General features: G+C 41.4%; 1 protein-coding gene across 4 annotated transcripts in view; it reads left to right on the top strand.

The window, feature by feature from the left end:
- Window positions 1-2,229: 2,229 nt before the first annotated feature.
- NAB1 (NGFI-A binding protein 1) overlaps window positions 2,230-27,252 on the top strand; it is a 28,838-nt gene continuing 3,815 nt past the window's right edge. For 2 of the 4 annotated variants that reach the window (XM_030580795.1, XM_030580794.1), the window contains exons 1-6: window positions 3,196-3,399; window positions 8,894-9,727; window positions 15,838-15,971; window positions 17,374-17,425; window positions 24,161-24,271; window positions 25,884-26,043. In XM_030580795.1, the coding sequence (XP_030436655.1) occupies window positions 3,253-3,399; window positions 8,894-9,727; window positions 15,838-15,971; window positions 17,374-17,425; window positions 24,161-24,271; window positions 25,884-26,043 (1,438 nt within the window). In that variant the 5' untranslated portion in view covers window positions 3,196-3,252. Of the gene's footprint in view, window positions 2,646-3,195; window positions 3,404-8,893; window positions 9,728-15,837; window positions 15,972-17,373; window positions 17,426-24,160; window positions 24,272-25,883; window positions 26,044-27,252 lie in introns of those variants that run through there. The other 2 variants (XM_030580796.1, XM_030580797.1) reach the window with 2 other exon arrangements.

Raw genomic sequence — 27,252 nt, 5'->3', positions numbered from 1 at the left:
TAAATGCCTTATCCTGTATGAAGGGTGTTTTGTTCACCAGCTTTAACAAGCTTTCACTCAACTCCATTATGACAGTATTTATTATTTTGCTAAGGTCTCTGAAATGGGCATCTAGCATGGACAAAAAGCAGGTTTCCTGTAAGAAAACATAAAAAAGACAGCAGGCCAGCTTCTGCCTTGTTATATCAGTGCAAATTCACTGTGACTTCATGGAGGTTGCGTGAGTGTCACTGAGGGCAGAATTCAGCCTTATATTCATTTAAAATGTACGTTTTACTTTCTACAAACTTGTTTAGATCACATACTGGTTTTCAGATGTCCTTAAGTATGTAGTTGATATGGTGGATGATCTACCATAGATTTCCTGAATAAATCCTTTTAAAAGGTGTCTGACATGATAGTTGAAAAATTGAAAAACAAACTCAGTTTTGTTTGAACGTGGTTATCAAAGGGTTAGCACATGACTCAGCCTCCTAGCAGGCAAGTACATATGCAAACGAACTAGTATGAATTTTAGTAGCATACTGATAACCAATGTAGTAATTTTAAGGCAATGGAAAATGTTCTCAAAAAAGAAAAGAGCTAAGTTTCTCCTATTTAAAAAAAATCATATGTAGTCTAAAATTTGCAAGAAAGGAATTCGTATTTGAGGTGAGCACCTAACACTAATTAAACCTGCTTTATTACGTTTCTAGATTTTCCCTGTTTTGCTTTCTCATTCTTTACACTTTGTCTTTTTTCCCCTCTTATCCACTAAGCAGGATTTAAATGGTGTCAAATTCTCAAATTATCCTTTAATCAATTGCTTGGCCTTGCTTTTTTAATACTGGCTAACTATTGTATACTATATGGCTTTCCCTCAGTTTACTGGTCTGAGGAAATTCTGTATGTTTTAAAAATCCATAAAATTGAAATGAACTTCTAATGAAGCAATAATAGAGAACAAGATTAGAATTGTAATTCAGGCCAGCACAGAATCACATAATTGGTGAGCCAGGACACAATGCCTCATCTTGAACAAAAATAAATCCTATTTTTTGTTTTGGGGTTTTTGGTCAAGGAAAAGAAAAACCTACAAAAAAGGGAATCAATTCACCATATTCTAATCAAACTGGTACACAAAGAGGCTAGAAATTATTTCCTGAAATAGCATTGCAGCTGTCATCATTAGATGGCATTATTAAAATCAAGGAGACAGTAAGAAATAGCCTTGCTGGAAGATTTTGGTACACAAAAAAGGGAGAGTTTGTTTTATTCTGTATACACCTCACTACTTTTTGCTGGTTCCATTGGGAATATTATTTTGATTCATTGCACAGTTAATATAGGCAACAAATTAATAGTCTACATTAATTCATGGTTTGTGTCTTTACTACATTTATCAGTACTTCAAGGAAACTTTACCTAAATTACCAGTTTGATTCTTGACCCCAACCAGTAAAAGTCTCTGGAAATAACAGACCGCATTCCCATTAAAGAGCGGTCTATTAACAAATGGAAAGAACAATTTCATATAAAGCATAATTTCACTATTACCAGTACAATAATTTTAAGATTAACACCATATTATTGAATTACATCTACAAATACTTCCTTTACTTTTATAAAAAAGTTTCACTTTTTATTACTGGTTTGATTACTAGTTTAGAATAAATGTTTGTATATTTACAGTCATTGACATGAGAGAGGAGAAAGAGGACACACTTGTTTACTGTTCACTTGCTTTCAGATCTAGACAAAGGAATAATGGCTAAATCTGAGAATACCCTGAGTGTTAGGTTGGCTCAAAAGGCAGAGTTTTTCCTTTCTAGGTCCCCACTTTGAATGCAGCTCATGTTGGTAAGTGACTGAAAGTTGTTAGCATTTGAAGGCCTATGTATAAGTGGTCTGGTTCTTGGTAAACCACCGTCACAACTGTCAATCATCAATGATAATAAAATTATAATAATCTGCATCTTTGTTGGCAGTCTCAGATAAGAGGGCAGGAACTGGATGGCCAAGTCAAATTAATTGCTTTTTTCATCCCCAGATGTGGTTCTTCTGGGTTAGTGTTGGGGATTGATGTAGGAAAGCCTTTAACTATGCTTTCATTCCCAAAGACTATCACATTGGCACTTCTAAGTGAAAATAGTGCTGATGAGAAGAGAAGCACTTGCACTTCGCTCCTGATTTTCAATCATGCACCTGCATACAGACTGTTTTTCAACCAGGCTACTATCAATTCCACCTCTGCATCTTCCATCGCTGCCACTTTCACATTGGCTACATTTACAACAGCCCAGTTCAGAGACACCAGTGGCAGAACCCTTCCACCTTCCCCTGTTAACTTGGGCGAGGAAGCTCTATGATGGATACGCACCCTGCTGCAGAGGGAATTTTAAGAAGCGCCCCGAATAACATCTGTTTTCAGCTGCCTGCCTGCCTGCCTTGTCCTTTGGTTAGAAGAATTTACCAAGAAAACAAACGTGAAAGAGACAAAAGAATCTGGCCGCCCCCCAGCGTTGCTGTCTCTAGGACAGACCCCCCTGGAGTCTTAGCTACTGCAGCGGCTCTTGGTGATGTGAAAGTTTCTGGCTGAGCTAAATGAGAAAACTGTGGCCGCCAAGAGAGGAGGGCAGGGACTGAAGACGATTCTCCACAAGCCGGTGGGTGAGCAGGGGCGGGTTTGAAGAGGCTCCCGGGAAAAGCCGGTTACCTCCCCCAACGGCCACGGGCCGGGCCGCCCGCGGCTCAGCGGGACAACGAGAGCTTAGCGGACGGGGCCGTCAGCGCCCGGAGCCGGCTCAGTGAGGCTCTCCCCGGCAACACCTCGCTGGGCGGCGCCCCACGGCCGTGCGCCTCAGTGGGACGCCCCGAGGGTGGGTCCGCGCCCGGGCCGGGGTGCGCGCGCTGTCCCTGCCAGCAGCGGTTTCCCGGGAAAGGGGGCAGGACGGAACTCCCCGCCCGAAGCAGCCCCGCTTGGCCGGGCCGGGCCGGGCCGGGCCGGGCCCGCTCCGCCGCTCCCTCCCACCCAGGCCGCGACAGCCGGGCCCGCAGCCGCCCACGCCAGGATCTGCGTCACGCGGCCGCGCGTGGGAGGGCGCCGGAGCGCGGCGCATGGAGCAAGAGCGGAATCTCCCCATGTGACCGCGCGGGAGGGGGCGGCGGGGGCGGGAGGCGGCTCCCTCCGCCCCGCCCCGCCCTCCGTGAGCGCGCGCCCAGCCCTGGCCAGGGAAGAGGTGGAGGGGCCCGGCTCCCTCACCCGCCTCGTCTATGGGAGAGGAGGAGTCTGGGCTGGCAGCGCGCAGGCGGGGGGGGTCCTTGGCAGTAACTTCGGGGCTGAGTCTGCAGCGGCGGGGCAGGACGGAGGAAACCCCCAGGCGGCCGGCGGCGGCGGCGGCAGCAGCATCCTCCTGCGAAGTATGTATGTGCCCTCCTGCGCGGCGAGTGTGCAGGGAGACGGCCAGTGCCCCGCGAGCGTGTGCGCTGCCTGCTGCAAAACTTGGGATCCGCTGCAAAGTCTGGCCGGGGGTGCGCGTGCAGGCAGCCTGTTGCAGAGTGTGTGTTAACCCACTGCATTACTCTCTTGCAAATCATGTATCGTCTAGCTAGGTACCTGTGTTTTTGTGAAGTGTATGTAGCGTGCAGCGCAGGAGTGTGGTTCCTCTTACAAAGTGTGCTTTATCCTCTGGAAAGTGTGTGAAAATCTATGTTTGCGTTTATGTATTTATCCTACAGCAAAGGGGCTGGGAAAGCTCTTCCAAGGGAAATGAAAAGTTATTGTTCAGCCTTGCTTAGGTGCTCGGATGCTATGCTGATGAGAGGCTGTGTATTATAGTTGTAGATACTTTAAGGACGAGGAGGATGGGGTGGGAGGGGAAAGATAAAGATAAAGTGGACTGTAAAAAGAAAAAATGCTGTTTCTCTGCCCTGTGGGGTGTTTTCGTTGCTGCCGCTGAGGAGTTTATTCCTGCTGCTGCTGCAGATTGCCGGAAGGAGAGGGCGGATTCATGTGTGTGTGTGTGGGTGATTCCCAGAGAAATCCAGTGCAAAAGGGATGAGGGAGTAGGCGGAAAGTACAGAAACATCCTTGCATTGTCTCTTCCTTCGGAGTTGGGGGAGGGGGTGCAATCCCAACTGTACCAGTTAGGGCATTGGTGTGAGGTTGTGGGCTCTGTGTCCCAGAGCTCTGGATAATAGAAGGATTTTGCAATTGCACAAATTAATGATTTTACTTCATAAAAAGTATCGTAAAGGTTAATTTACTGCTTCGTTAGTTGTTTTGTCTGGATTGGGTTTGTTGTATCTCATTGCTAAAAGAAACACTAAAAATCTCTTCAAAAAATAACTTCATCTGATCTGTAGAAACACAGATTAGGTAAAAATAAGTGCAATTCTTTTACTTCATATCTAGTACATACACCCACATGTGCAGTAATATGTCATGCATGCTTGTGTACGCACATCATTAATAGAAAATCAAAACCACTTTAATAAATGGACCTACAAAGGTCATGTGTCTTTATAGGGATCTCCAAAACCTAGGTGAAATGTTGGGTTACTGATTTTAGGTGTCTTGTTTCTTCCAAATTCAGGGATTGTAAAGAGTTTTTTTAATACAAAATTAAATATAAAATTGATAAATATTTTTGTGGTATCTGGTTTGTTTGTTTGTTTTTCCTTTCAGGCTAATTCTGTTATGATCCAAGTTGCACCTTAGTTGAGTGAAAGAGTGGACATGATCTGTGAATTTGGTTGTAACTAATATCTTGGCAGCCACAGACAAAACTTAATGGATTGCTTTGGCATAGCAAGATTAACGAAAAATGGAACATCTGTAGTGAATGTTTCGTAGTTGGTAAATAAATATTTAGGTTCAGTGGTGTCATTTTTTCCAGTACCTTGTCGCTTTACAGTTTCAAAATGTTTATCATGTAGATACACATCTTGCTGTATCTGACTATGAAATTTATGTTTAATGGACTACACTTGAGAATCACCTTGGAATTTTTTTTTTTATTTTGGTACAATAATCTTGTCTACCTCTTAACACTTCTTAGGTCTGGCTACTGCAACTTGTTTCCATAGGTAGGTCTTTTACAAAGACTTGCTACGAAAATATAATGAATATGCATAGTAGCTAACTCTCAAATCTGAATGTAGTTTGTCATTGGAGACTTTTCAAAACACCAAGAGTGATCAGAATATATTATGGAATAATCACTTTTTTTATATGCAGGACTTTCTTACGGGTACTGTTGTAATAACCCGAGCCTGTAGGCAAAGCTACCCCAGTAAGGATGGTGATGTAGGACACTGACTAGAATAGATCCTATAATATGCTCTGCACAGCAGACCCCCATGCCTGTGTGAAGCTTTATTGATGTCAGTGGAGCTCCATGTAGGATCATGTGTCCACAGTTCAAAATTCTTCAGAAATACAAACTGGTAACAAAAATGAAACTGCTTGCCTCAGGTTGTAATGATGCAGAGGTACTGTAGTACTAACATGCTTTGGCTGTAATAAATGTAACCTTAAAGGGTTTTTTTGTTTTTGTTTTTTAAAAGGCAGGACATTTCACTTTTTTTTTCTTGTGCCAACCGCTATTTAAATTAGCGACAGCTTAATTGTAATACTATCCCTCCGAAACAAAAACTGCTACTAAAAACACTGTTAAAAGTGCTCAACTGCAATAACACAACCATAAAAAAGCTGGGAAATCACTTGCAGCCCGCAACCCTGAGTTCTTCTCTGCATTCCCTCCCACATCCACCGTGTACAGCTAGTATGCCTCCTCCCTCTACCTCCATGCAAAATGTGCATCCTCTGCTCCTACCAGCTGGAATGGCTAGAAATGGTGGTTTTCTGATTGTTCAGGATGTTGGGGTGGCATTGAAGTAAATGATTATGTGTAGCGTAGACTTCTGATTGTTTACGTTTGTGTGTTAGTGGAGGGAATTGTTTGTAATAAAGCTTTAGCATTCTGGTAAGTTACTGTTTGAAAGTCTGTAATAACGCTGTTTTGTTTTTTCAGTATTTAATATTTGTGGTCAGAGTTCAGATGACATGGTGTTCAGAGGGAGAACACACACGGTGGGTGGGGAGTGGGAGTGAGGCAATGTCAGAAGAAGAATGCATTGCTGTGGGTTGCAAAGGATGGATAACAATTTAACTAGTGGCTGTATTGTTGATTATTTGCAACCTTAAATGTATTTTAAAGTGTTCTTGTTTAGGGGAATTCCCTAGATTGGGTATTTTGTATGTTTAAAAAAGTCTGCATTAGTGTTATTTGTACCTATTCACATGAATGTTAATCTGGATTCTCCTCATTGTGTCCCCACTCTGTTCTGACTTTCTACATGTTTCTTTCCCATATGTCCTCTGTAGAGTCCCATGGTCCTCCATTTCCAGTCTGGATTGCTCTTTAATTATACACACACACCTGCTCCCCTGGTGCTCTTCCCTGCTTCTTTCCCCACAGTGAGTTGACAGGAAGAATGAGGCTTGAAGCTGGCACGGAAAGTTTAGCAGGGGTAGAGGATGGGGGGAGGAGAAAACCAGGTTCCCCACAGATTGTCTGTGGAGAGGTCTTCACGTCCCCGAGCTGTAATGCCAGTGTGCTGGTAGTTAACGTCTCCTTCTCACACCATAACAGAGGGCAGAGACTTGCAGTTGGAAGTGTCTGAGAGAGCTATTGGCTGCCTCCTGCAGTGTCAGCTTTTTCTGGGCACGTTTCTGTGTGTTGCCAGAGGAGAGTATGAATCTACCGGACCCAGCCAGCCATTGCACCGGTGCTAGAGGTTGGGAGGCTGAGATCTCCCAAAAAGGGTGATATTTAATGTTTATAAAGCTGTACAATTTCATATTACTTTTCATAGGTTATAACTTGTTAGGTTCTGGTCTAACCAGTTGTGACACTTAGGGTGGCTGCTCAAAACGGTTAATGCTATCAATTGTGATTCAGACAAAATTAAATAAAACTTGTGCAAGTCCTTTTCTTACCTGAATGTTCACACACATCCTGTCACTACCATATCTGGCTTGTGAAGTTTACATAGCTCTCTTAATTTTCAGTTTCATTTGTAGTATTAAATCAAAGCTTTTTTTATTAGGCATCTAAAAACTGTATCTTTGTTACCAAAGTTCAGCTCTAACATTGTTGGTTCCTGCAATTTTCTTGGGATGTTTAAGGGCTGTTGTTAATGGCAGAAGGTCATAAAAATGTAAAAATAATTTTTGCTTAATTTTTTCCTAGCAACGTCCCTTCACACACACAGTTATTCATTCTGGTATTAAAGTGTTTTTGAAAGCTATTGCACTGACCAGTAATTTGTAGAATGCATCACATTTTGTAAAATTTTCCCTGCAGGCTTCTAATCTGTCCATTTTAAAGTGCTGAGTGAGAGGAGATCAGGGAGAATATTAGCCAACATTGTAGTCCCAGTGCTTCCATAGCAGACTATAAATTATGCAATCCAGCCTTTCATGACCAGTGATTTAGCTTAAAACAATAATAGTGGAAACTACCCCACTGAATCTGTAAAACTAACCTTTGCGTTGATATTTATAATTTTTTTTTAAAATGAAATTTCCCAGGGCTTTGCTGGTTGTCAGCAGTAGCATTCACAAGATTTATGGGTAACAAGGGACTTTGATGCCCCTTTCCGTGTACTGAAACAAATACTCTGCAGATAAGAAAGTAGATCACTTTTTCCATGGAGTGTGGACTGCAGCACTGCGCTTGAGATGAGTCTGCATGTTAGGACTATTTAGAATGCAGCAGCACTTTTACTGAGTGGGGCTTCATGTCAGGGGCATGAACATCAGTATAATATGCATGGACTGCCTGTTAGTTACCAGCCAGAGCTCAAGATGTGGATTTAAGCTCTAACAGCCCTGAATTCTTCAGTACTTTGACTGATACTCTCTCTCGGTTAGCAATCTCTCTCTCTCTCTATCCCTTTGGGTGAAACTGCCAAAATTGAGATGAGCAGAGGCAGGCACTAGGTCCCCCTCTGTTTGAAAATATGAGGTCTTCACAAGGTGTCTGAGGAACTCTTGATACTTCAGCACCTTCCCATTGCAGTCCACCAGAGCACAGATTTGTTAGGCTTTACAACATGTCTGAAAGGTTGTTTTCCCAGCCCTAATCCAAGCATTTGGGGACTGGGTGAGTCCAGGGGTAAGAGAAGTCAGAGAAGGGGGGGCTGTTTCCTTTATTGTGTAGGCAAGTATTATGTTACCATTGACGTAGTCTGTTATGTTTTGAATTGAAATAGTCACAAAGAGCTCCACTAAGCAGCAGCAAAAGAAATATAGCGTGGTGTTCTTAGGAACAAATCTGAAAAGGGAAACTGAAAATAAACTAAGTCCCTCCTTGAACTACTTTTTTTCCTTCACAGTTTCATTGAAATTTCAGCATGTGGTCCATTGAGCTTTATTCAGAAATGTTTCAGCCATGGACTTTTGTCCCTAAAAATGAAAGCACCTTATCCAATAGCATACCTATTGGTCAAAGGGGAAAATGCAACACCTTTCTTTGTAGCTGTTAAAGATCTTATAACGAGAAAGAATACCCTCCCCTCTGAGTTAATAACCTGAAGTCTGTGCAGTGTTGTAGCCCTGTTGGTCCCAGGATATTAGAGAGACAAGATGGGTGAGATATTATCTTATTGGACCAACTTCTGTTGGTGAGAGAGGCAAGCTTTCAAGCTTACACAGAGCTCATCTTTGTCCAGACCTGGAGAAGAGCTCTGTGTAAGCTTGAAAGCTTCTCTCTCACCAACAGAAGTTGGTCCAATAAAAGATACTACCTCACCCACCTTGTCTCTCTAACATCCATACGTTTAGGAATATGAGTAAGATTTTGTAGTTTAAAGACTATTTTGTAATTAACGTTCTTACTCTCTGCAGGTTCTATCATCTGTGATGGCGTCAGCTTTACCCAGAACCCTTGGGGAGTTGCAACTCTATCGAATATTACAAAAAGCAAATCTCTTATTCTACTTTGATGCCTTCATTCAGCAGGGAGGTGATGATGTACAGCAGCTATGTGAAGCAGGCGAAGAGGAGTTCTTGGAGATAATGGCTCTTGTAGGCATGGCTAGCAAGCCTCTTCATGTCCGAAGACTGCAAAAGGCTTTGAGGGACTGGGTCACAAATCCTGGTCTTTTTAATCAGCCTCTCACTTCCTTACCAGTCAGTAGCATTCCAATCTATAAATTACCAGAAGGGTCCCCTGCTTGGCTGGGAATATCCTGCCCTAGTTATGAAAGGAATAGTAATACCAGGGAGCCTCACTTGAAGATTCCAAAATGTGTTGCCACCACATGCGTGCAAAGTATGGGTGCAGGCAAATCTGAAGTGGTAGGAAACTTACCGCTGCAGAGTGGCAATGAACCAAGACTCTGGCAAGGTCATCACACTACAGAGAGCGAACACAGCCTTTCCCCTGCTGACCTTGGCTCTCCAGCTTCACCAAAGGAAAACAGTGAGACCCTAGATGCTGCAGCTGCTCTGTCAGTTGCTGAATGCGTGGAACGTATGGTTCCCTCCCTGCCCAAAAGTGACTTGAATGAAGTAAAGGAGTTACTGAAAACAAACAAGAAGCTGGCAAAGATGATTGGTCACATTTTTGAGATGAATGACGAGGACCCTCGCAAAGAGGAGGAGATCAGGAAATACAGTGCAATATATGGCAGATTTGATTCGAAAAGAAAGGATGGCAAACATCTCACGCTCCACGAGGTAAAAATAACTCTGTCTGGAATGAGCTTTCCCTGTTACCATTCCCCTTTTTAGATGGTAGGCTGCTGTTTTCCTATGGACACTTGTTTCACTTCCTATTATATAATGGGAAGTGTGTGTGTGTTTGTGCCAGTCAGCACTGCCACTGAGTTATGGGATGAAGTAGGAAACCTTTCCTGTGTTTGTATGTGTTTGCACTAATGATTTAAAATGCACATCTTCCAAGTTCTAAGTCTCTCTGAAATAGATGACATGAACAAATAGAAATGAACAGATCAAGCCTTTAAATAGCAAATTGTTATTATACAAAGGCTTCTAAACACTGGGCCTCTCTCCAGACCAGTCTTGCCTTTCTGCACCGCTTTCCACTTTTAGAGAGTAAACAAGTCTCCTCTGTGTATATTTGAAACTGCTTGTTTCAGGTGACCTTGTTACCTGGCTTGATTAATACAGCTCAACTGCCTTCCCTCTGCTCTAGGCCTCACTGTATAGCTGGTGTGAGGCAGAAGGAATTCTGCAGACATGGACCCACAAGACCTAGTTATTCTCTGGATTGGGTTCGAGATTAGTTGTAAAACCTTTACCTGTACTGTGCCCAAAGAAATGCAATCTGGAGTGGTGCCTGGGCTGTAAAAAGTATGTGCTGATGTCGTCTGCAGAGGTGGATAGCCCCAGTGAAGAGTAGGCTCTGACCTGAGGGCTTGTCCTTGGACCCCTGAAGAATAGCAGAGTTGTTTACATACCTTGCTTTAAACATACATACACATGTACTCCTCTTTCATTCTAGCCTTCTTTCTGGAAGCTAGTAACTGTTTATGTTGTAATGCAGTAGGGTTGTCTCTGTTGGGAATTGGTGTTTTAGTGCTCAAGTAGGGTACTACAGAAGAATAAACAAACTAAAGCAGTGCCAGATAAGTGTTGATATAATGAATGCTGCATCACCATTTGACAGTTAAGTGATTGCAACATTTCAATCTGATTTGAGATTTGTCATGAGGTGTACTTCCCAAAAGGAAGGACTGTGTTCACATTACAGGCGTGGCAAAGAAGCTTACTGGTTTTATACTTGTTTTCATTTCTGTAACTTAAAATTACAATTTAAATATAAGTTTTTGTAGGTGTGTCATCTATAATGTAAACTATAAACCCTCACAGCAAGCTCAGTTAAAATTAATATTTACTTTTAAGAAGCAATTGCACATACCCAGTAATAACTTCTCATAGGGATTTTTACTACATATTGGTGATACGTTTTTGGTGAAACTTGTGGCAATTTTGGCCATGTGTCCAACATGCCCATTTAGCAGTGCAATTCCTTCTTGTGCACTATGTTGTAAATGCATAGCTCAGTGTTATGCTAAGGTCATCCAACATACAGATGCAAATCCTGTCCTGTTACTCTATGACTGCAGGCCAAGTGCACAGGCGTTGGAGGCAGAATTTGAAGAGTCCCTGCCAGGCATGTGCAATCCCTGCAGGCTCTGGGAGATCTGTGTACATTGCTGTACAGTCAGGATTTGGAGCAGGGTGGATCCTCAATGCTCCTTCATTCTCTTCCCTTTCATAGAATAGAGGCCACAAGGCTTGCAGACTCTACTGTAACCTGTCTGGAGTAGCAGCTGCAGAGAGGCGCTGAAGCCTGGGAAGGGGATTCTTCCTGTGGAAAATTCCCCATCATCCAGCTGAGTTTCTTGGGCTCAGTGTTGGGGAGAGGATTTGTCCAATACTAAGTTGTCTTGTGAGTGCATGGCTCAGAAAGAGCTGCTACAACCAGTGATGTGGTTGCATGTTGACACTACAAGCTAAACAGAATGGTGAAGAATTGCGGAGAGGCAGGATTCACTCCTTTCTGTTAATATGTAATAATAGGGAGACCAGGTGGGTGAGGTGATATCTTTTATTGGACTCAACGTCTGGTCCTGGCCGCCCAGAGGATTCAGGGGGGCTTGGGGTCCCACCGCTAAAGACCTGGTACTTTGGCGGCGAGTCCCGGAGTGGGAGGATCCCCCCACCGCCGAAGACCTGGAGCGGAAGAAGCTCCAGGGGCCTGGGCCCCACAAGAGTTTTCCAGGGCCCGCGGAGCGAATGAAGGACCCTGCTCCAAGGCCCCCGAAAAACTCTCGTGGGGGCCTCTTCGGGGCCTGGGGCAAATTGCCCCACCTCTCCCCACCCCCACCCCGGGCAGCCCTGCGTCTGGTCAGAGAGAGAAGCTTTCAAGCTTACACAGAGCTCCTCTTCAGACCTCTCATTCTTTACCATGTCAGGTGCACATAAATACTCCAACTTTCAAAAGTGCTGAGCAGTCAGTAGAAGCCAGAGAGAGGTGTGGGTGCTAGGCATTCTTCAAAAAGTAGGCTTATTGGGTTTTTTTTTATCATGGCTATCTACAAAGGAAAAAAGAAAAAAACTAAAACCAACATTGACTTAATATTAAGGTCTGACATAAAACCCTCAGAACAAGGAAGTTCTGAGTTAATATTAAAACGCTGTCTTTAATCTATTCCGTTGTCTCAGTATTGCACAGGTTTCCAAATATGGGGCTATGAGACTGAGGCACAATGGATTGGATTAAAGGAAGATTGTTTTGGCCATACTCTTGAACTTGGTGACTCTTAGGTGTTTGATTCAGCTCCGTTTTACAAATATAACTTTGTGTATTTAATATTTTGGTGTTTGTCTGACTACATGTAAAACACAAGAAAATCATGGGGTGAAAAAAAACACAGGAATAGCATACATGAGTTATGTTGTCTGACTTCACTTAGGTTATTTACTTTTGTTGTCTTAAAGGAGCTAGGGGAGAGACTTCGTATTTAATTTTCTCTATGTGTGGCAGGGGAATCATCTAACTCTGTTGATGGAAATGTATACTCAACTAGAATGGTTGCTAGAATCCCTGCTTTTTACAATTAGAATTCCCAGAAAGGGATTGTCATTTTGTGGCACACAACACTGAATTTTTCTACCTGCTGGCTGCAATCTGCTGCCTATTTAAAAGGGAGGAAGCCATGACATGTACTTCTGGCTCAATAAGGCTGGGTTTGCAGTGATCCTGGAGAAACTGACTAAGCCCTCGTCCAGACTAACCCGCGGCATCGGCGGGTTAAAATCGATTGCTCGGGGATCGATATATCGCGTCTAGTCTGGACGTGGTGTATCGATCCCCGAGCGCGCTTACATCGATTCCGGAACTCCATCAATCCGAACGGAGTTCCGGAATCGACACGGAGAGCCGCGGACATCGATGTGGCGCCGTCCAGACTGGTGAGTACCTCAATTTTAGAAATTCGACTTCAGCTACGTTATTCTCGTAGCTGAAGTTGCGTATCTAAAATCGATTTTAATTCCTAGTCTGGACGTGGCCTTAGAGAAGAAAGGAAAAACAAACCTCCCCCCCACCCCCCAAAAAACCCCACCAAATATTTGGCTATCCTTCAATATTATGATAGAGCATTTGCCAGGAGTAAACAAAAGTGTTTGTAACCTGTTTTATTATTGCAGCCTTCTAAGACTATATCCAGTTATGAAGTAATGTGAATTGTTATGCAAGTGTACAGTATGAATAACATACTGATGCTGAAGTAGCAAGCATTGTGTGTGAAGAATGATCCTCAAAGGATATCTAAAACATAGTAAATGAAAAGCAATATACAGAGATTAACACATGAATACTAGTTCTTTTATATGAGTTGTGTATTCATAAATGTCTTGCCTTTCCATTTATTTGTTTTGCAGTAATCTTTCTGTAAAAGAATATATAGAGTGGGTTTCTTTTTATTGTTTTTTGTTTAAATCACCCCTTAAGTTTTCTGGTCTGCGAGGTAACTGTCTTACTCATGATTTTAATACTGTCTGCTGTGTTAACAATATATAGTAACTGCATTATAAAATGGCTCTGATCCTGTCACTGTAGTGCATCTGACTTCAGTAAGCGGTGTGGTCTTTCAGTGATTGTAGGATCAAACAATACATGTAGTTTATTAAGTATATGTAGTTCAGTAGCTGCTAGGCCAGAATGCCTCTCCTGGGTCTTCAGGTCTATATTTATATGTTTAGTGTAAATTCACATTGAATACATGAAATATGCTTAAGAAATATAATTATGAACAGTAGTTACTTCTGAGGTCATAGAATTATAGGATATCAGGGTTGGAAGGGACCTCAGGAGGTTATCTAGTCCAATCCCCTGCTCAAAGCAGGACCAATCCCAAGACAGATTTTTGCCCCCAATCCCTAAATGGCCCCCTCAAGGGTTGAACTCACCACCCTGGGGTTAGCAGGCCAATGGGTTACCTAGGGAGGTGGTGGAGTCTCCTTCCTTAGAGGTTTTTAAGGCCAGGCCTGACAAAGCCCTGGCTGGAATGATTTAGTTGGGGATTGGTCAGCTTCTTAATATTCTTTAAATCCACAAAACAGGCCACATCACAGACTCGAATTGAAGATAATTTTTAAGTTATATTTCCAAAGAACTTGCAACTCAAGCCAATAAGCTTGTCTGATGAATAAAAAGTTTGCATGACCAGTTTCATCCTTTAAGGCAAATTTTTTTAAAAGATCTGCTTACGAAGGGGGTCTTCATGAGAGATATGGGGATGGCTTTCTAGATACCAAGGTATGAAGCATCGGTGGGGAGGAGCAGGGGACAAGTTGTTCATAGTTTTTGCCAATGCTTCAGTGTAATTGCAAGCCTACTGTCCTGCTCTCAGACTGCTCCACCTCTGTGCTGCAAAGTATTGTGCTACCGCGTCTGCATGTGTGACCAGCCCTGTCCCTGTCCAGTGAACTGTAGTTGGTCTGTTGCTCTTAGAACTTTGTACTCCCACAAGGTATGTATGGCAATTGGAGAACAGCAGAACTTGATTCATAAGCAACATGCTGACTGCATTTAAAAAACACATTTGCTGCAGGTATCCAGTAACCTGATTGATAGAGATCTATGAGGCCTAGGGAGAATGTTCCAGAGAGAAGCCCATCACCCTAAAAATCCAGCTCTTGGAAAGCAGAGGAGTGGTGAGACTTCTAATAGTTGTATCCTTCAAGAAAGGTCCAGAAACAACATCTGTCATATCAGCCTCTGGCTGGTACGTATCTGATAAATACAAAGTGCTAGCCATCCTCTTGGCTGCTGTGACAGGAGGGAGGATATACACCTTCTCCAGTGTCTATGTTTTGGGTTTTCTGCCTCCATTAGTAACTTCAGTGTGTGTCTTTGCTGCTGCTGTTAGGTTTCTGAAATAGCGACATCATGAAACTGTTATTGTTCTTGACAGTTTCATCACTCCCTACAGCAGTGGTTCTAAACCCCTGGCCTGTGGGCAGCTTGTGGCCCATGTGACATCCTCAGGGTCATACAGGTAGTATTGGATGCAGCCCACATAACACAGTGTAAGCCTCATATGTGGCCCAAAATGGTAAATAGGTTGAGAACCACTGCCCTGCATGATTTCATAGCAGTAGTGAAGCTGACTTGAGCCTTGTTAATTTCATTTTTGCTGATTTGTAAAGGTATGGGCAGCCTCAGACACACTGGGATGGTGTCCCAACAGGCTCAGGAAGACATCACTGCATTGGTTTAGATTTGATTTGCATTCAGATATAATTTTCACAAGCATAAGGGTGAGAAACATACTTTTTTTTAAGACCGTTTACATTCTGCAGAAACTGATGGCTTACACGTCATTCATCAGGGAAATCTTCCTACGCACCACTGTCAAGTGGATTTTTCAAGCCTTGTGCATGTTCTTCTGCACTGGCATTTATAAAAAATAATCTTTGGGAGCCAAATCTTTGAACATTAGGAGGTGCTGTTTCATATTGGGGTTTAGTTAACATTGGGGTGAGGAAAAGGTAGCTTACATCAGAGAGAGTTATAATAAACACTTTAAAGAACACTAAATTTATCTTACATATTTATGTCTCTTTATAACTGAGGCAAGTATCTGGGAAAGGATGAGTATTCACAATTTGAGGAAATCCTCCAGATTCATTATAAAATAAGTAATGTGACTCAGTGTTGAAAACAGTCATGTCACACACTTGGATACTTTTACAAGGGTCAATAGGTGATATTTTGAGGAAGTCAAGAATATTTTTGTGTGTTTAACTTCCAGCTAACAGTTAATGAAGCAGCCGCTCAGCTGTGTGTAAAAGATAATGCATTGTTAACCAGGAGAGATGAACTCTTTGCGTTGGCTCGGCAGATCTCTCGAGAAGTTACATACAAGTACACTTACAGGACCACCAAGTAAGCTTTAATAAACTCAGGGGAACTTTATTTTCTATGAAGTAATCTGTTCAATAGAATTTCTTGCGAAGCATTAGAAATCTCTTTTCATTCTTCCTCCTCTACAGCTAGCAAAATGTTTACATTAGGCAAGAGGGAGCACATACATATGGAAAATAGAAATCATCAGTAATACTGTGTAAACCATGGAACCTTTCATATTGTTACTCATTTTTATTGGCATGTAGCTATTTTAATCCTTTCACCAACCTTTTGGTTCTCCAGATTCAGTAACAGTATATACAGTACCCTTCAATATATCATCTCCAAGAAGCAAGCATTTTAAATTTTGAGTCATTTGTTATTTCAAGGTTAATATAAATCGTCAGGGTTTAAACAGCCTAGCCAGAGCATTTATGAAAGACAAAGGTAGTTGAGAGTAGTTTTATAAACACTTGTTTTAAAAAATAATAATTTGGGACCAAATTTAAATGGACAATGTCTCTCTTTAAAATAGTTATCAAATCAAGCAGCGAAAAACAGGATATGTTTTTATATCAGGTTATTATCTGTGTATTATAGAATATATGCATTTTACAAAACACTTCCATAGATATGACTAATATTTTTCAGTATATTCTGTATATTACTATCAAAAGTTGATATATCTCGGATGTTACACACAGTGTTGAAAATATATTTTTCATAAGTTTTCAGAAATTTTTTAAGAATATTGTTTAATACACATGCCCAACTGTGCTAGCGTCTTCTCCCATCCTGGGTAACAGAGGCCAAAGGGTATTTTGTCATAAAGATCATGCTGGAACTTTCTGCTTTAAGGCGAAATTCATCTCTGTTCAAAACACCAGCATGTAGGCCTACATACTGCTTTATTGAGGACTTAAGTGTTGCCTGCGCCTTGTGCTGCTACTCTGCCTGCGGCTGAATTTCACCCTAATTTGGGTTAATTTGTTGGGGGTGGGGGGCGGGCTTTTTTGTCCCACTGCATGATCTTTTCTGGTTTTGCCCCAATTCCATTCCCCTTGTTTTCCCCCAATAATGCTCTTTCTATCTAACGGCTGATCAGCACAAACAGTAGACCTTTCAGCTCCGTCACCTCATTGTGCTGACCAAACTTCCCTGCCCTTAGCTGCGTTTCAACGACTTTCCTAAGTACCCAGTCCTGCAAATTGTTGCTTGCCGAGTACTCCCAATGACTTCCACTGTATCAGTTGGATGGTTAAGAATTTCAGGATGGGGCCCTAAATTAATATTTTCCCCCACTAAGTGGGTCATATTCACCCTTGATTTTAATGGTGTTAAATCTAGTGAGTTATAGCAGAGATAAATTTGGTTCTCTTTTTATATGTAAAGACAGGATATTTATATTGTTTATCAATACTATGTATGTTTTTTCTTCTAGATCTAAATGTGGAGATAGAGATGAACTGTCACCGAAGAGAATTAAGCTAGAGGTATGATATTGTGACTCTTGCATGCTAAGTTTTACATTCAAAAAATTGATTTGCCCCAAAGTTAGAGAACCTGTTAAAAGAAATAGTTTAGAGAGCACCTGATTTGCTCATGGCTTACGATTTGCTGATTCCTTACAATTTTGTATAGCGGTATCCATTTTGTTTGTGATAACATTCTTCCTCTTTGGTCCTAGGGATCTGTGTGTGGAGACGGGGAAGATACTAGGTGGAGTAGGGGAAGAGGGACTGGGGAATTGCACTGTTGGGGCAGAGCTGACATAGATGTATGGCCACCGCTGTGCAGTGGGCTTGCTGCAGATCCCAAGGGATATTCAGACTTTTTCTGCAGTCTCTGTGATTTGTGCCATGAGATTGGGAGACAAATCCTGCCCACCCCTGAGAGACCAATGTGGGGGGAAGCTATCAGAGATTCTTCATGGAGATTTCCTTCCATTGAACTCAATTGCCTTGTGTGTATTTATTTTGTTTTTCTGTGGCTCAGGGAAATTCTTGTAAGGCTCTGACTTAGTTCTGTAAACTTAGAGAAAATAATTTTTACTTTTAATTAGGCACCTCTGTCATAGTATTAATATTAATTTAGGGAAAATAAATACAAAATAGATGTCTCAGATTTTTTTGTTTGTATCCTATTTTTAATTTAAAAAAAGTTAAATGTATAGAAAGTGCATTGGACTGGTTTTCTTTAGATTATAAAAACATAGGCCAGAATTCTGCCCTGTGATCCCCATGGAACATCTAGTCCAAGTATTCTGCTCTCCATGTGTGAGTGGGATTCTTCTCATTGAAAGCTGTACTGCAAACTCTAAGCAATATCCTCCTATCAGTTTTTTTCTTATAGGGCCCAATTGCACTGAAGTCAGTGGGAGTCTTTCCATTGACTTCAGTGGGCTTTGGATCAAATCCAAAATGCAGAACTCTCTATTGATTTCAGATTGAGAGTTTTGCATAGGAATTGATGGTAGGTTATGGGCCATATGTGCCTATAACTAAATCACCAAAACTGTCAATAAGTGAGAAATCAATTGCAAATGAAAATGTATCAGCGCACGCACACACACACAAACAGATAGTGTGTACTTATATCTGTCTGCATGCATACTCGCGCGCATGCGCGCGCGCACACTAAAAATTCACATCTGCACACAACTTTAATTTAACATAAATTCTATTGGGAATTCTTTGTTAAGATGAGATATTCTCAAGGTCACACTGACAGCATGTGCAGTATCTTAAGGATTACTTAAAGTCTTAAGTATTTTAAGTTTCTTCTGCTGGAAAGTAAATTAAGTCCATTTTAAATAGCTTGTTACATAGATATGGATAAGTATCCAAAATGACTGGCTCATCTTCCTTTATGATATATTTTTTTAACTGATTAGCCTTTTCACTGCTGCTTGGGTATCATCTGATGCAGCTACAATTTTCCTTATATCATCTGCTAAAATAAATGGTATAGTACATTACGATGTGCTAAGTATGGGTCTGCATTATAATAGCATGTAACATGGAGGTATGTGGTATGTTCTTCATCATGTAACTCTAATGTAAGGGTTGCAATACACTGAAATAGCACTTTTTTCACATTTAATTTCTTCAGTGAGGAATGATATGCCATATGTAAAATCTACTATTTCAAAGGAGTGCAAGGATTTACATTTGTTATCTAAGCAAGCTAGTCTCATGTGGCAAATACTCAAACAGGTGCATTTTTTCTCCTTTAAAATGAGAAGTTAGTTTGAAAGCCAGATATAAATAAAAGCATTTTTTAAATGTGATCATATTGCATGCTGGTCATTTTGTTGTGCAACACATGGATTACAGCCCTGGACAGCACTTAAAATATGTACAGTAATTTGAATTGTGTACATGTGTCCTCTGAAGGTTTACTCACAGCTCCCATGCCAGTAATTCTGTGTGTTTGTGTTGGGATTCACTTTGACCTGTCTTGGCTTTTTAGTATTATAAACCCAGAATTTAGTGCTAGGAAAAGCCGTATTGAGTCATCTACACCGGTGCTTCTCAAGCTATCTGATGTGGGGAGCTGGCAATTTTTTTTCCAATGTGCCAGGGACCTGTGCCATATTATTATCCTATTCGATGCTCTTATGAGGAAACTCGCCGCGGACTGGCAGCTGATGTCTCGGTCCAGTCCGCGGACCACCACTTTGAGAAGCATTGATCTACACTATCACTATCAATGGCCAATATACAGTACTGTGGTTCCCTATAGTATATTCTCCAATGTTTTTTGCCCAATCTAGTTTTAAATGACTCAAGCAGTGGTGCTTCCACTGCTTCTCTTGCTAGACTATTCCACAGTCTGAGATCTCACCATTAGGAATTTTTTTCCTTTGCTCAGTTAACAATGGTTAAGCAACTTAAATGACAAGCCACGAGAGTGTGATTTTTTGGGGGGGAGGGTAGGGTTTTTTTAATGGGGGGGAAAATGGTAACGTGGAAAAACACAGTAGATTTAAGCTGAAACTTTAGGCTGTTCTTTGGAAGGCTGTTGTTTGGGAGAGGAGACTTATACACCACTAGGAGAAAGTATTCTCGTATTTACAGAGTAGTGAACCTTCAGGCTTCGCTGTTTTAGCGCAATAGTTCAGAAGAAATATGTTCACTCTCTTTCTACTTATTTTAAAAGGCTAGTAGTTCAATCATGTGATTTTTTTTTTTTTGGACTTTTTTTTTCCTTGAAGAACTGAATGTCCTCAGTCTACAAAATGATGTTTTTCTGAATCTTCCTGTTACTGCTGTGCATTGCAAAACAGTGTTTCATTAAAGAGGATATAGTCCGGACTAATACAGAATGACTGACGAAGTGGTGAGGCCCAATTTTACCACCACGTTTTTCTGTATGTTTGCGAGTTCTGTATTATTGTAGATAGCATTTATGTGGCAGGACAGTTATTTCACTTTTGTGTTAATGAGTTGTGGTTCTAATTTACATTCCAGCTTATATTAATTTTTCAAAAATATATAGTTAGATTATTTCTCTACACATTTCCTTTGCAGGGTTACTTTCTTGGGGAAACATCTCTCACTGTTGACCTTTTTATTTTTTTGTTAGCAGTATTTTTCTAACAAAAGATAGAAGTCTGAGGAAACACTGTAGCAAATATTGCAGAATTCTCTTTCCATAGTGGATGTAAATAGTGTCCATCCGTGCTTTTGAAAGTTGTACTGCTGCATCTTCTGTCTCTGAATACAGAGTGTGAGGAAATACGGTGGGTTAGTATTCTGGCTTTTCATTTGTGGAGACATCAGATCTGATCTTGGCTTTTATTTTTAAAAGGTAATTTCACTTATTGTGTGAGGCAGGATTGAAGCATGATTTGCCATTGCCTTGCCAATTAGGTAGTCATACCTCTGCAAAGTGCAGTGTGAAAAACCAATATGCTGACTTAGAAGTTTTTCACACCTCACGTTGCATGGGTGTAAATGACTGCTTTTGGAAACAGGCAAAGTGACCTTTTTTAAAAAAAAAAAAAATCTGGGATTTTGCAGGTTAGGCTTGATGTAGGTGTACCAGCAGGGCTGTGTGGGCAAAGTTGCACATTGCCTGCCTCCAGCCACTCTTGCAAATCCTTCCTCTTCATAATCACTAAATTCACGCAAGCATTCCAAAGGAACAAAATACCATGAATTACATTAGATTACCTGTAAAAGCCTTTCTCTTCCCCCGTGTACCCTTCCCTTTTTGTTGGTAGAGTGGGCAGCGAGGCTGTGGGAGTTGAGTGTAGAGGAGAGAGAGAGAGTCTAGGAAAACAGGCTAAAGGAATAGAGGGAGTGAGAGAAGGAATGCAGTAACTTGGGATGGGAGTTGGGAGTGAATAAAAAGAAAGTGCTGTGACTCTTAAATTTCTTCTGGATAAAGAGCAGTAGGGAAGAGTAAAAATGCAAACAGCTTTCTCTTCTCCCACTAAGCAGTCATCTCATTCTGTGAAGGCTATGGCGGGGGGGGGGGGCACTCCTTATTTTGTCATCTCTGATGAGTCATTGGTAATGCTGCGCAATGCAATGAGCTGCTGTGGCATCAACTCAGAAAACAGAACAGGTCACAGGTATATCGCGCAAATAGCCTAGAGAGAGTGGCTACTAGAGAGAGTGGCTACTCATTCTCCTCATTTCTGCATTTTTAAATTGTGTGAGAAGAGATTCGCTTTCCACATATATAGTATTGACAGCCAGGAGGGGAAAGAAGAAGAGAATTATTGCTCTTCCATGGTAATAACAAAGGAATCTTCAAGTGAGTGGCAGTGTTTAAAACAGAGGTCGGGGAGTGGGAGAGCCTGAGACAGCCAAGTTCAAAAAGCTCAGTGGGAGTAGGAGACCCAGAGGGGAATGCGAGACTAAAGAGGAGGCTCAGAGGAAACATCTGCAATCAGTGCTGGCTCTAGAGAGAGAAGAGGGAAGACAGATGCCCACCTACACCATTGCCAGGCAGGCTGAAAAGAGAACCAAGATCAGAGGTGTGGGGTTTCTCTTTCACGCCCGATCAAAAGAACAGAAGCACTAAAATCTGCTGTTCATGTAAGAAAAGTGTCATTGATGGGAAGGAAAGTACACATGTGAAACTGAGAACATCTGCTATAAGAAACCACTTTAAAAACAACCGATCAGCATGGAAGAAACACATGTGCTGTGTGGGGCAGACCCCTAGTACGCTGTAGAGAGGAGGAATGGGGAGAGGCATGCTTAGCTAGGAGTAGGCCATGGATGGATGTCATGCTGAATTGTCTAACCTTCTGCTGCCTCTTTTATCCATCCATTCCTATATCATAAGTCTTTGTGAACAAAAGAACAGTGTGGTAGGGGCACATCTCAGGAAAGGTGATCCAGAATCCAATTGCCTATTGAAGAAATGTATGTGAGGATAACACAAAGCAGCAGAAACCATACGTACTCAGTGGGCCTCCTTTTGAAAAACAGACTTCAATTTTACACTGGCATACAATTGCTGGTGTAAATATATGCAAACACATTTTATACCACTAAATTACATCATTGGTGCTGTTGTACGTCCATATTCAAAATTTCAGCTACATGTACATGTATGGATGTAAGGCATTCAAAGACAGAGTTGAGGTCTCTTCTTAAAAATAAAACAAAACTCCCACCCCATAATAAACTAAGAGCTAAGTGTAAAAGTAGCTAGTGTTTTGTAGTGCACTTCCGGCATCTTTCTGTTTCCAGGTGAGTTTTTATGGAGAATTTACAGTATTCTAAAGTGGTAAATACTCATTGGATTGTATTTTTCCGTTGGGGAAATTGGAGTGGGGTGTGGTGGGGTAGATCTGCATAAAAAACTTGGCCTGATTCCCCTCTCAAGGAGCAAGAGTAACCTCACTGAAGTGAATGGAGTTGCACTGTGAGGGGGAAGCAGACCTCCTGACAGCATTCACAGTGGCACAGATTTGTCTGATCACTGTTGCGTAGGCCATTGACTGCACAGGCCTCATTGTTCACGAGGTATTTGTCTTTTTTCCCTTTCCTTTGTTAGTCAGAGGCAGTGTATCATTCTACAGTTTTTTCTTCTGGGGATGCTACGTTTCCATTTCTTAGATTATAAACTCTTTGGGCAGGCACTGGTTTCCTGTGTGTGAGTACCTAGCATGCTATAGGCACTGCCTGTAATCCTCCTAAAAATGTTACTTTGGCACAAGAGGCCTATGATTTCCTAGTTATGAATTTCATTGTTTTTAGATTCTACTTCTTTCTCCAGCCTCCTCCCTTGATTTAGCTCTCTTCCCTGCTGCATTTTCTTGTGAATAATGATGCATCTCCATTGCTTTACATGAGTTTTGCTTGTACAGCACTAAACTGCATGAATATTTAATCTTAACCTTGCTACATACAGCAAATGACTGTAATGGAACTTGCAATTTTCCCATGCACAAGAGACATAGGAGATTTGCAAGTCATAAAAGTTAGAGATGGATAAATAATTTTTGGGGCCTCACATCCAGGCACCTGGCAGAGCAGAACTGTTCCTTGCAGCATACAAAGTCCATGCTACTTCACTTTTCAGTGGGCAGCTTGTCATGCAGAGAATTTATAAAGATAAGCCACTACCATTTTACAGGGAGACCAGTATAGTTTCTGTGTGTCTTTGCAGCATGTTGAATTTTGTGGTGGTTTGCCCAATTTTCTAAGCTACTAAATTCTGCTACTGCATTTTCTGTAAGATAGGCAAGTACATGCATGGCTGTGTATCTAAGATCGGTCTCAAGGTCTTACTCTGCATGTAGCTTACTCTGCAAGCCTCATGGATGCTACAGATGCAAATGGTCAAAGTTAGAGCAATAGTCTGCATTTATAACATTGATTTCTCTAAAAAAAAAAATCAAAAAAACCCCAAGCTGCTAAATCCAAAAGACAACCACAAAATAGTGGGCCTAATGCTGCTCTGTTACACTGGCTTAGCTCCAGAGTAAGTCCACTGAAATCAATGGTATTACTCTGGATTTATACTTGGATGTGTTAGGCGTGGCACAAGCCTCTGTTCTGCAAGTGATATGAGCCAGATCATATCTGCTGTAATGTTTTATGTTGCTGAAGCATAGTTTGGTTAACTTGTTTCAGAGGCTTAAATCCCAGTTCAAGTTTTTCACCAAAGTTAAAGAATATTCTCTTTTAACTATTATGATACATTGCTTTTTCTTTAAAAGCAAAACAAAATCATATGCCATGTTTGTTTTTGCTCAACAGGATGGTTTTCCTGATTTCCAGGACACAGTCCAGACACTTTATCAACAAGAGAAAGTACCACTTGCCTTGGCCAAAGGCAAAAGTGAAGATTTGGCAGCTCTTAATTCCCAGGTAGACAAACCACATGAAACTATCAGCTTTCTACTGAGATGCTGTCTAGAATAGTAACAGTTGCTTTCTCGGTTGATTTTGTATAATGTTGTGATGACTAAAATCATTACCTCCAGTTCTCAAAGATCACCTGGGTTAGCTGAGATAATATCACTGCTAATATGGGTTTAATTCTTGGAGCTGTTATGACACTCTCTATTATAGTTTTATCTTCATTCATTGCAAGGAAGTAAGGATCTCATCTTGAGACAAGAGAAGGAATGCACCATCTACTGTTGGGAACAAATGCGATAGTACAGTACTTGCTGCATAGAAGTGAAACCCTTTTAAAAATAAAAGTAATGTTTCAGTTCGTAAAATACTAACAGAACCCTCAGGTAGACCATTGATTAAAATACACTTGAAAGCAAACTGTTAGGTAAAGGGAGAAAAAAATTTCTATCTACCAAGACCTAAAGGCAGGGTTCTGTGTTTCTCCTCTAAAACATGATGATATCTAAAGTGATGTCGGTAAATATAGAACAGGTTCCTTCCCTGCTCTAAATGTCATCAGTTTACTGGAGAACCTAGGACGTGGTCTTCTCTTTTACACTGTCAGCTAATTTATAGTTTTCTCTTCTGAGCACACAGATGTCAGTGGGAGTTGAGGTCGCTTCACATTTCCCAAGAGAGGCTCAGCTCCTTGCAAGAATCAGCTTTCTTTTTTAAGAGAGACAAGTAGTAATGGAGACACTTATAAAATACTTAAAGAAAAATCAGTGAACTTTACAGTTTGCTAGTGTCTGTGGATGCTAATTCTGCATATTTTTGCTTCCCTTTCTATTTGTATACTTCTGTGTGGCTCTTTGAAATGGACATTTTTTAAACTGATGGTTTTTTTGTTTTTTTTATTTCCATAAGATGTTTAGTCACAGTCTTGAGAGCATGATCATATTGAAAGTTAAAATTTTCTTGGCACTAAAGTTGATGACAAACATTTATACACCATTTCCTCCCACGTTGCTCTACATTGTTTAATTTCATTCTCTAGAGGTGTATAGGTCGTCTTCTTCTTCTAGACAGACATTTCACACCTTTATCCCCCACAAACATACTGTCATCCTACACTTTCACAATGGCAGATTTTTAAACTTGTGTGCTGCTAGTTCCTAAAATAAAGACTCCCAAGATGTCTGGTAAATTCTTGGCATAAGTTTTTAGCAGATGTTGCCATTGCTGTTGGAATATTTTTGTAGAGCCATTTATTCCAATAGGGCTGAATTTGATAATTAAGAGAGAGAGCTTGCATTTGGGAATTTCTCTAAGTGTAGACTGCAGTCCTAGAGTGAAGAAAGTTTGTTCTCCTCAGGTAAGAACTAAGAAATATCATCTCATGTAGACTGGCTAAAAGAGAACACCATGTTTTTATGCACTTTTAATGCACTGTGTTCCATTGCTTTAGTGGGTGCAAAAATATTTTGTTTGCTTGATAGGTTTGAGGTAGCTGTAAAGCACACATGTACATATGAGCCAACAAAGAACTATATCTAGACTGCTTGCTTTATTACCTGCTGGGATTATTTTTTTCCTGTACAGCAACATCCATATATGTATATTCTTGCTTTGTTTGCAGTCTGAAAAGGTGATGGCAAAACAGATGGAGTTTCTTTGTAACCAAGCAGGGTTAGAGAGACTGCAACACTCAGAGAGACGCCTTTCCACAGGGTACTACAGACAAAGCTCAGAAGAGCACAGCCCCAATGGCATGACGTTAGATAATGCGGATGGACAAGGTATGGTAGCTTCCAGGCATGATATTGCTGCCAGCCAATTTGTCTGGTGTTATGCAATCATTACTAGTACTGATGTTATTCATATAGCATCAGCAGTGTGGAGGAAGCTAAGCAGGCAAATAAAGACAAGATCCCTGCCTGGAAGAGCTTACAGTCAAAATCACTGTTTCTCAACTACGGGTACATGTACCCCTAGGGGTACGCAGAGGTGTTGCAGGGGGTAGTCAACTCATCTAGATCAGTGTTTCTCAGCCTGGGGGTTGCGACTCCCAGGAGGATCATGAGATGGGTTTAGAGGGATCACAAGTGCAGGGCTGGTCTTAGGGGGTGGCAAGCAGGGAAGTTGCATGAGGCCTAATGCTACAGGGGGCCCTGCAAAGCTAAGTTACATGCTTCAGGCAGTACTGCTTGGGCTTCAGCCCTGCCACCCAGGACTCTGGTTTCAGACAATGCTCACAAGTGAAAAACAGACTCAAGTATCACACACAAATGTAGGTGCAATATTTATGTTGCAATCTGTTTATTTTATAGTTATATGGTAAAAATGAGAAGAGTAAGCAATTTTTCAGTAATAGTGTGCTGTGACACTTCTTTTATTTTTGTGTCTCATTTTGTAAGCAAGTAGTTTTTAAGTGAAGTGAAACTTGGGGGTACACACGACAAATGAGACTCCTGAAAGGGGTACAGTAGTCTGGAAAGTTTGGGAACCACTGGTCTAAATGATACAACCAGATATAGAGCAAGATTCTGCTCAGTAACTCTAGGGAAACCTCATTGACTTCAGTGGAGATGTTCTATATGCAGACTTTTGTAACGGGGACCTCAGCAGCATGGGAGTGAGGGTTACTCACTATCTGGGTATGTCTCAGTTGTTTCCCTGCCACTACAGGAGCCTTGGGCATTGGGGCACTTTGATCTCTTCTATTCTCTGCTGTGGCACATGATAGTCTAGTCACTTGTAAGCCGTGATACTTTGGTCTAACTTTGATTGTTAGCTTCAGTGTGTTGATGTCCTGTGGTATGCAGGAGGTCAGATTAGATGGCTTGGTGGTACCTTCCGGCCTTAAATTCTGTGACTAATGCATCTCAACATGGAAGGGAAAGTTGGATCATGAGGCATTTTTGAGCAAAATGAGGGACTGATTGCTCAGCCATACCAAATCTGTAGCAGTACTAGTAGCCTGGAGAGGAAAAGAGATCATCTGCAAA

Source organism: Gopherus evgoodei, chromosome 11 (assembly GCF_007399415.2).
Source record: "Gopherus evgoodei ecotype Sinaloan lineage chromosome 11, rGopEvg1_v1.p, whole genome shotgun sequence".
Taxonomy (NCBI): Eukaryota; Metazoa; Chordata; order Testudines; family Testudinidae; genus Gopherus; species Gopherus evgoodei.
This window is presented reverse-complemented; position numbering and strand designations above follow the sequence as displayed.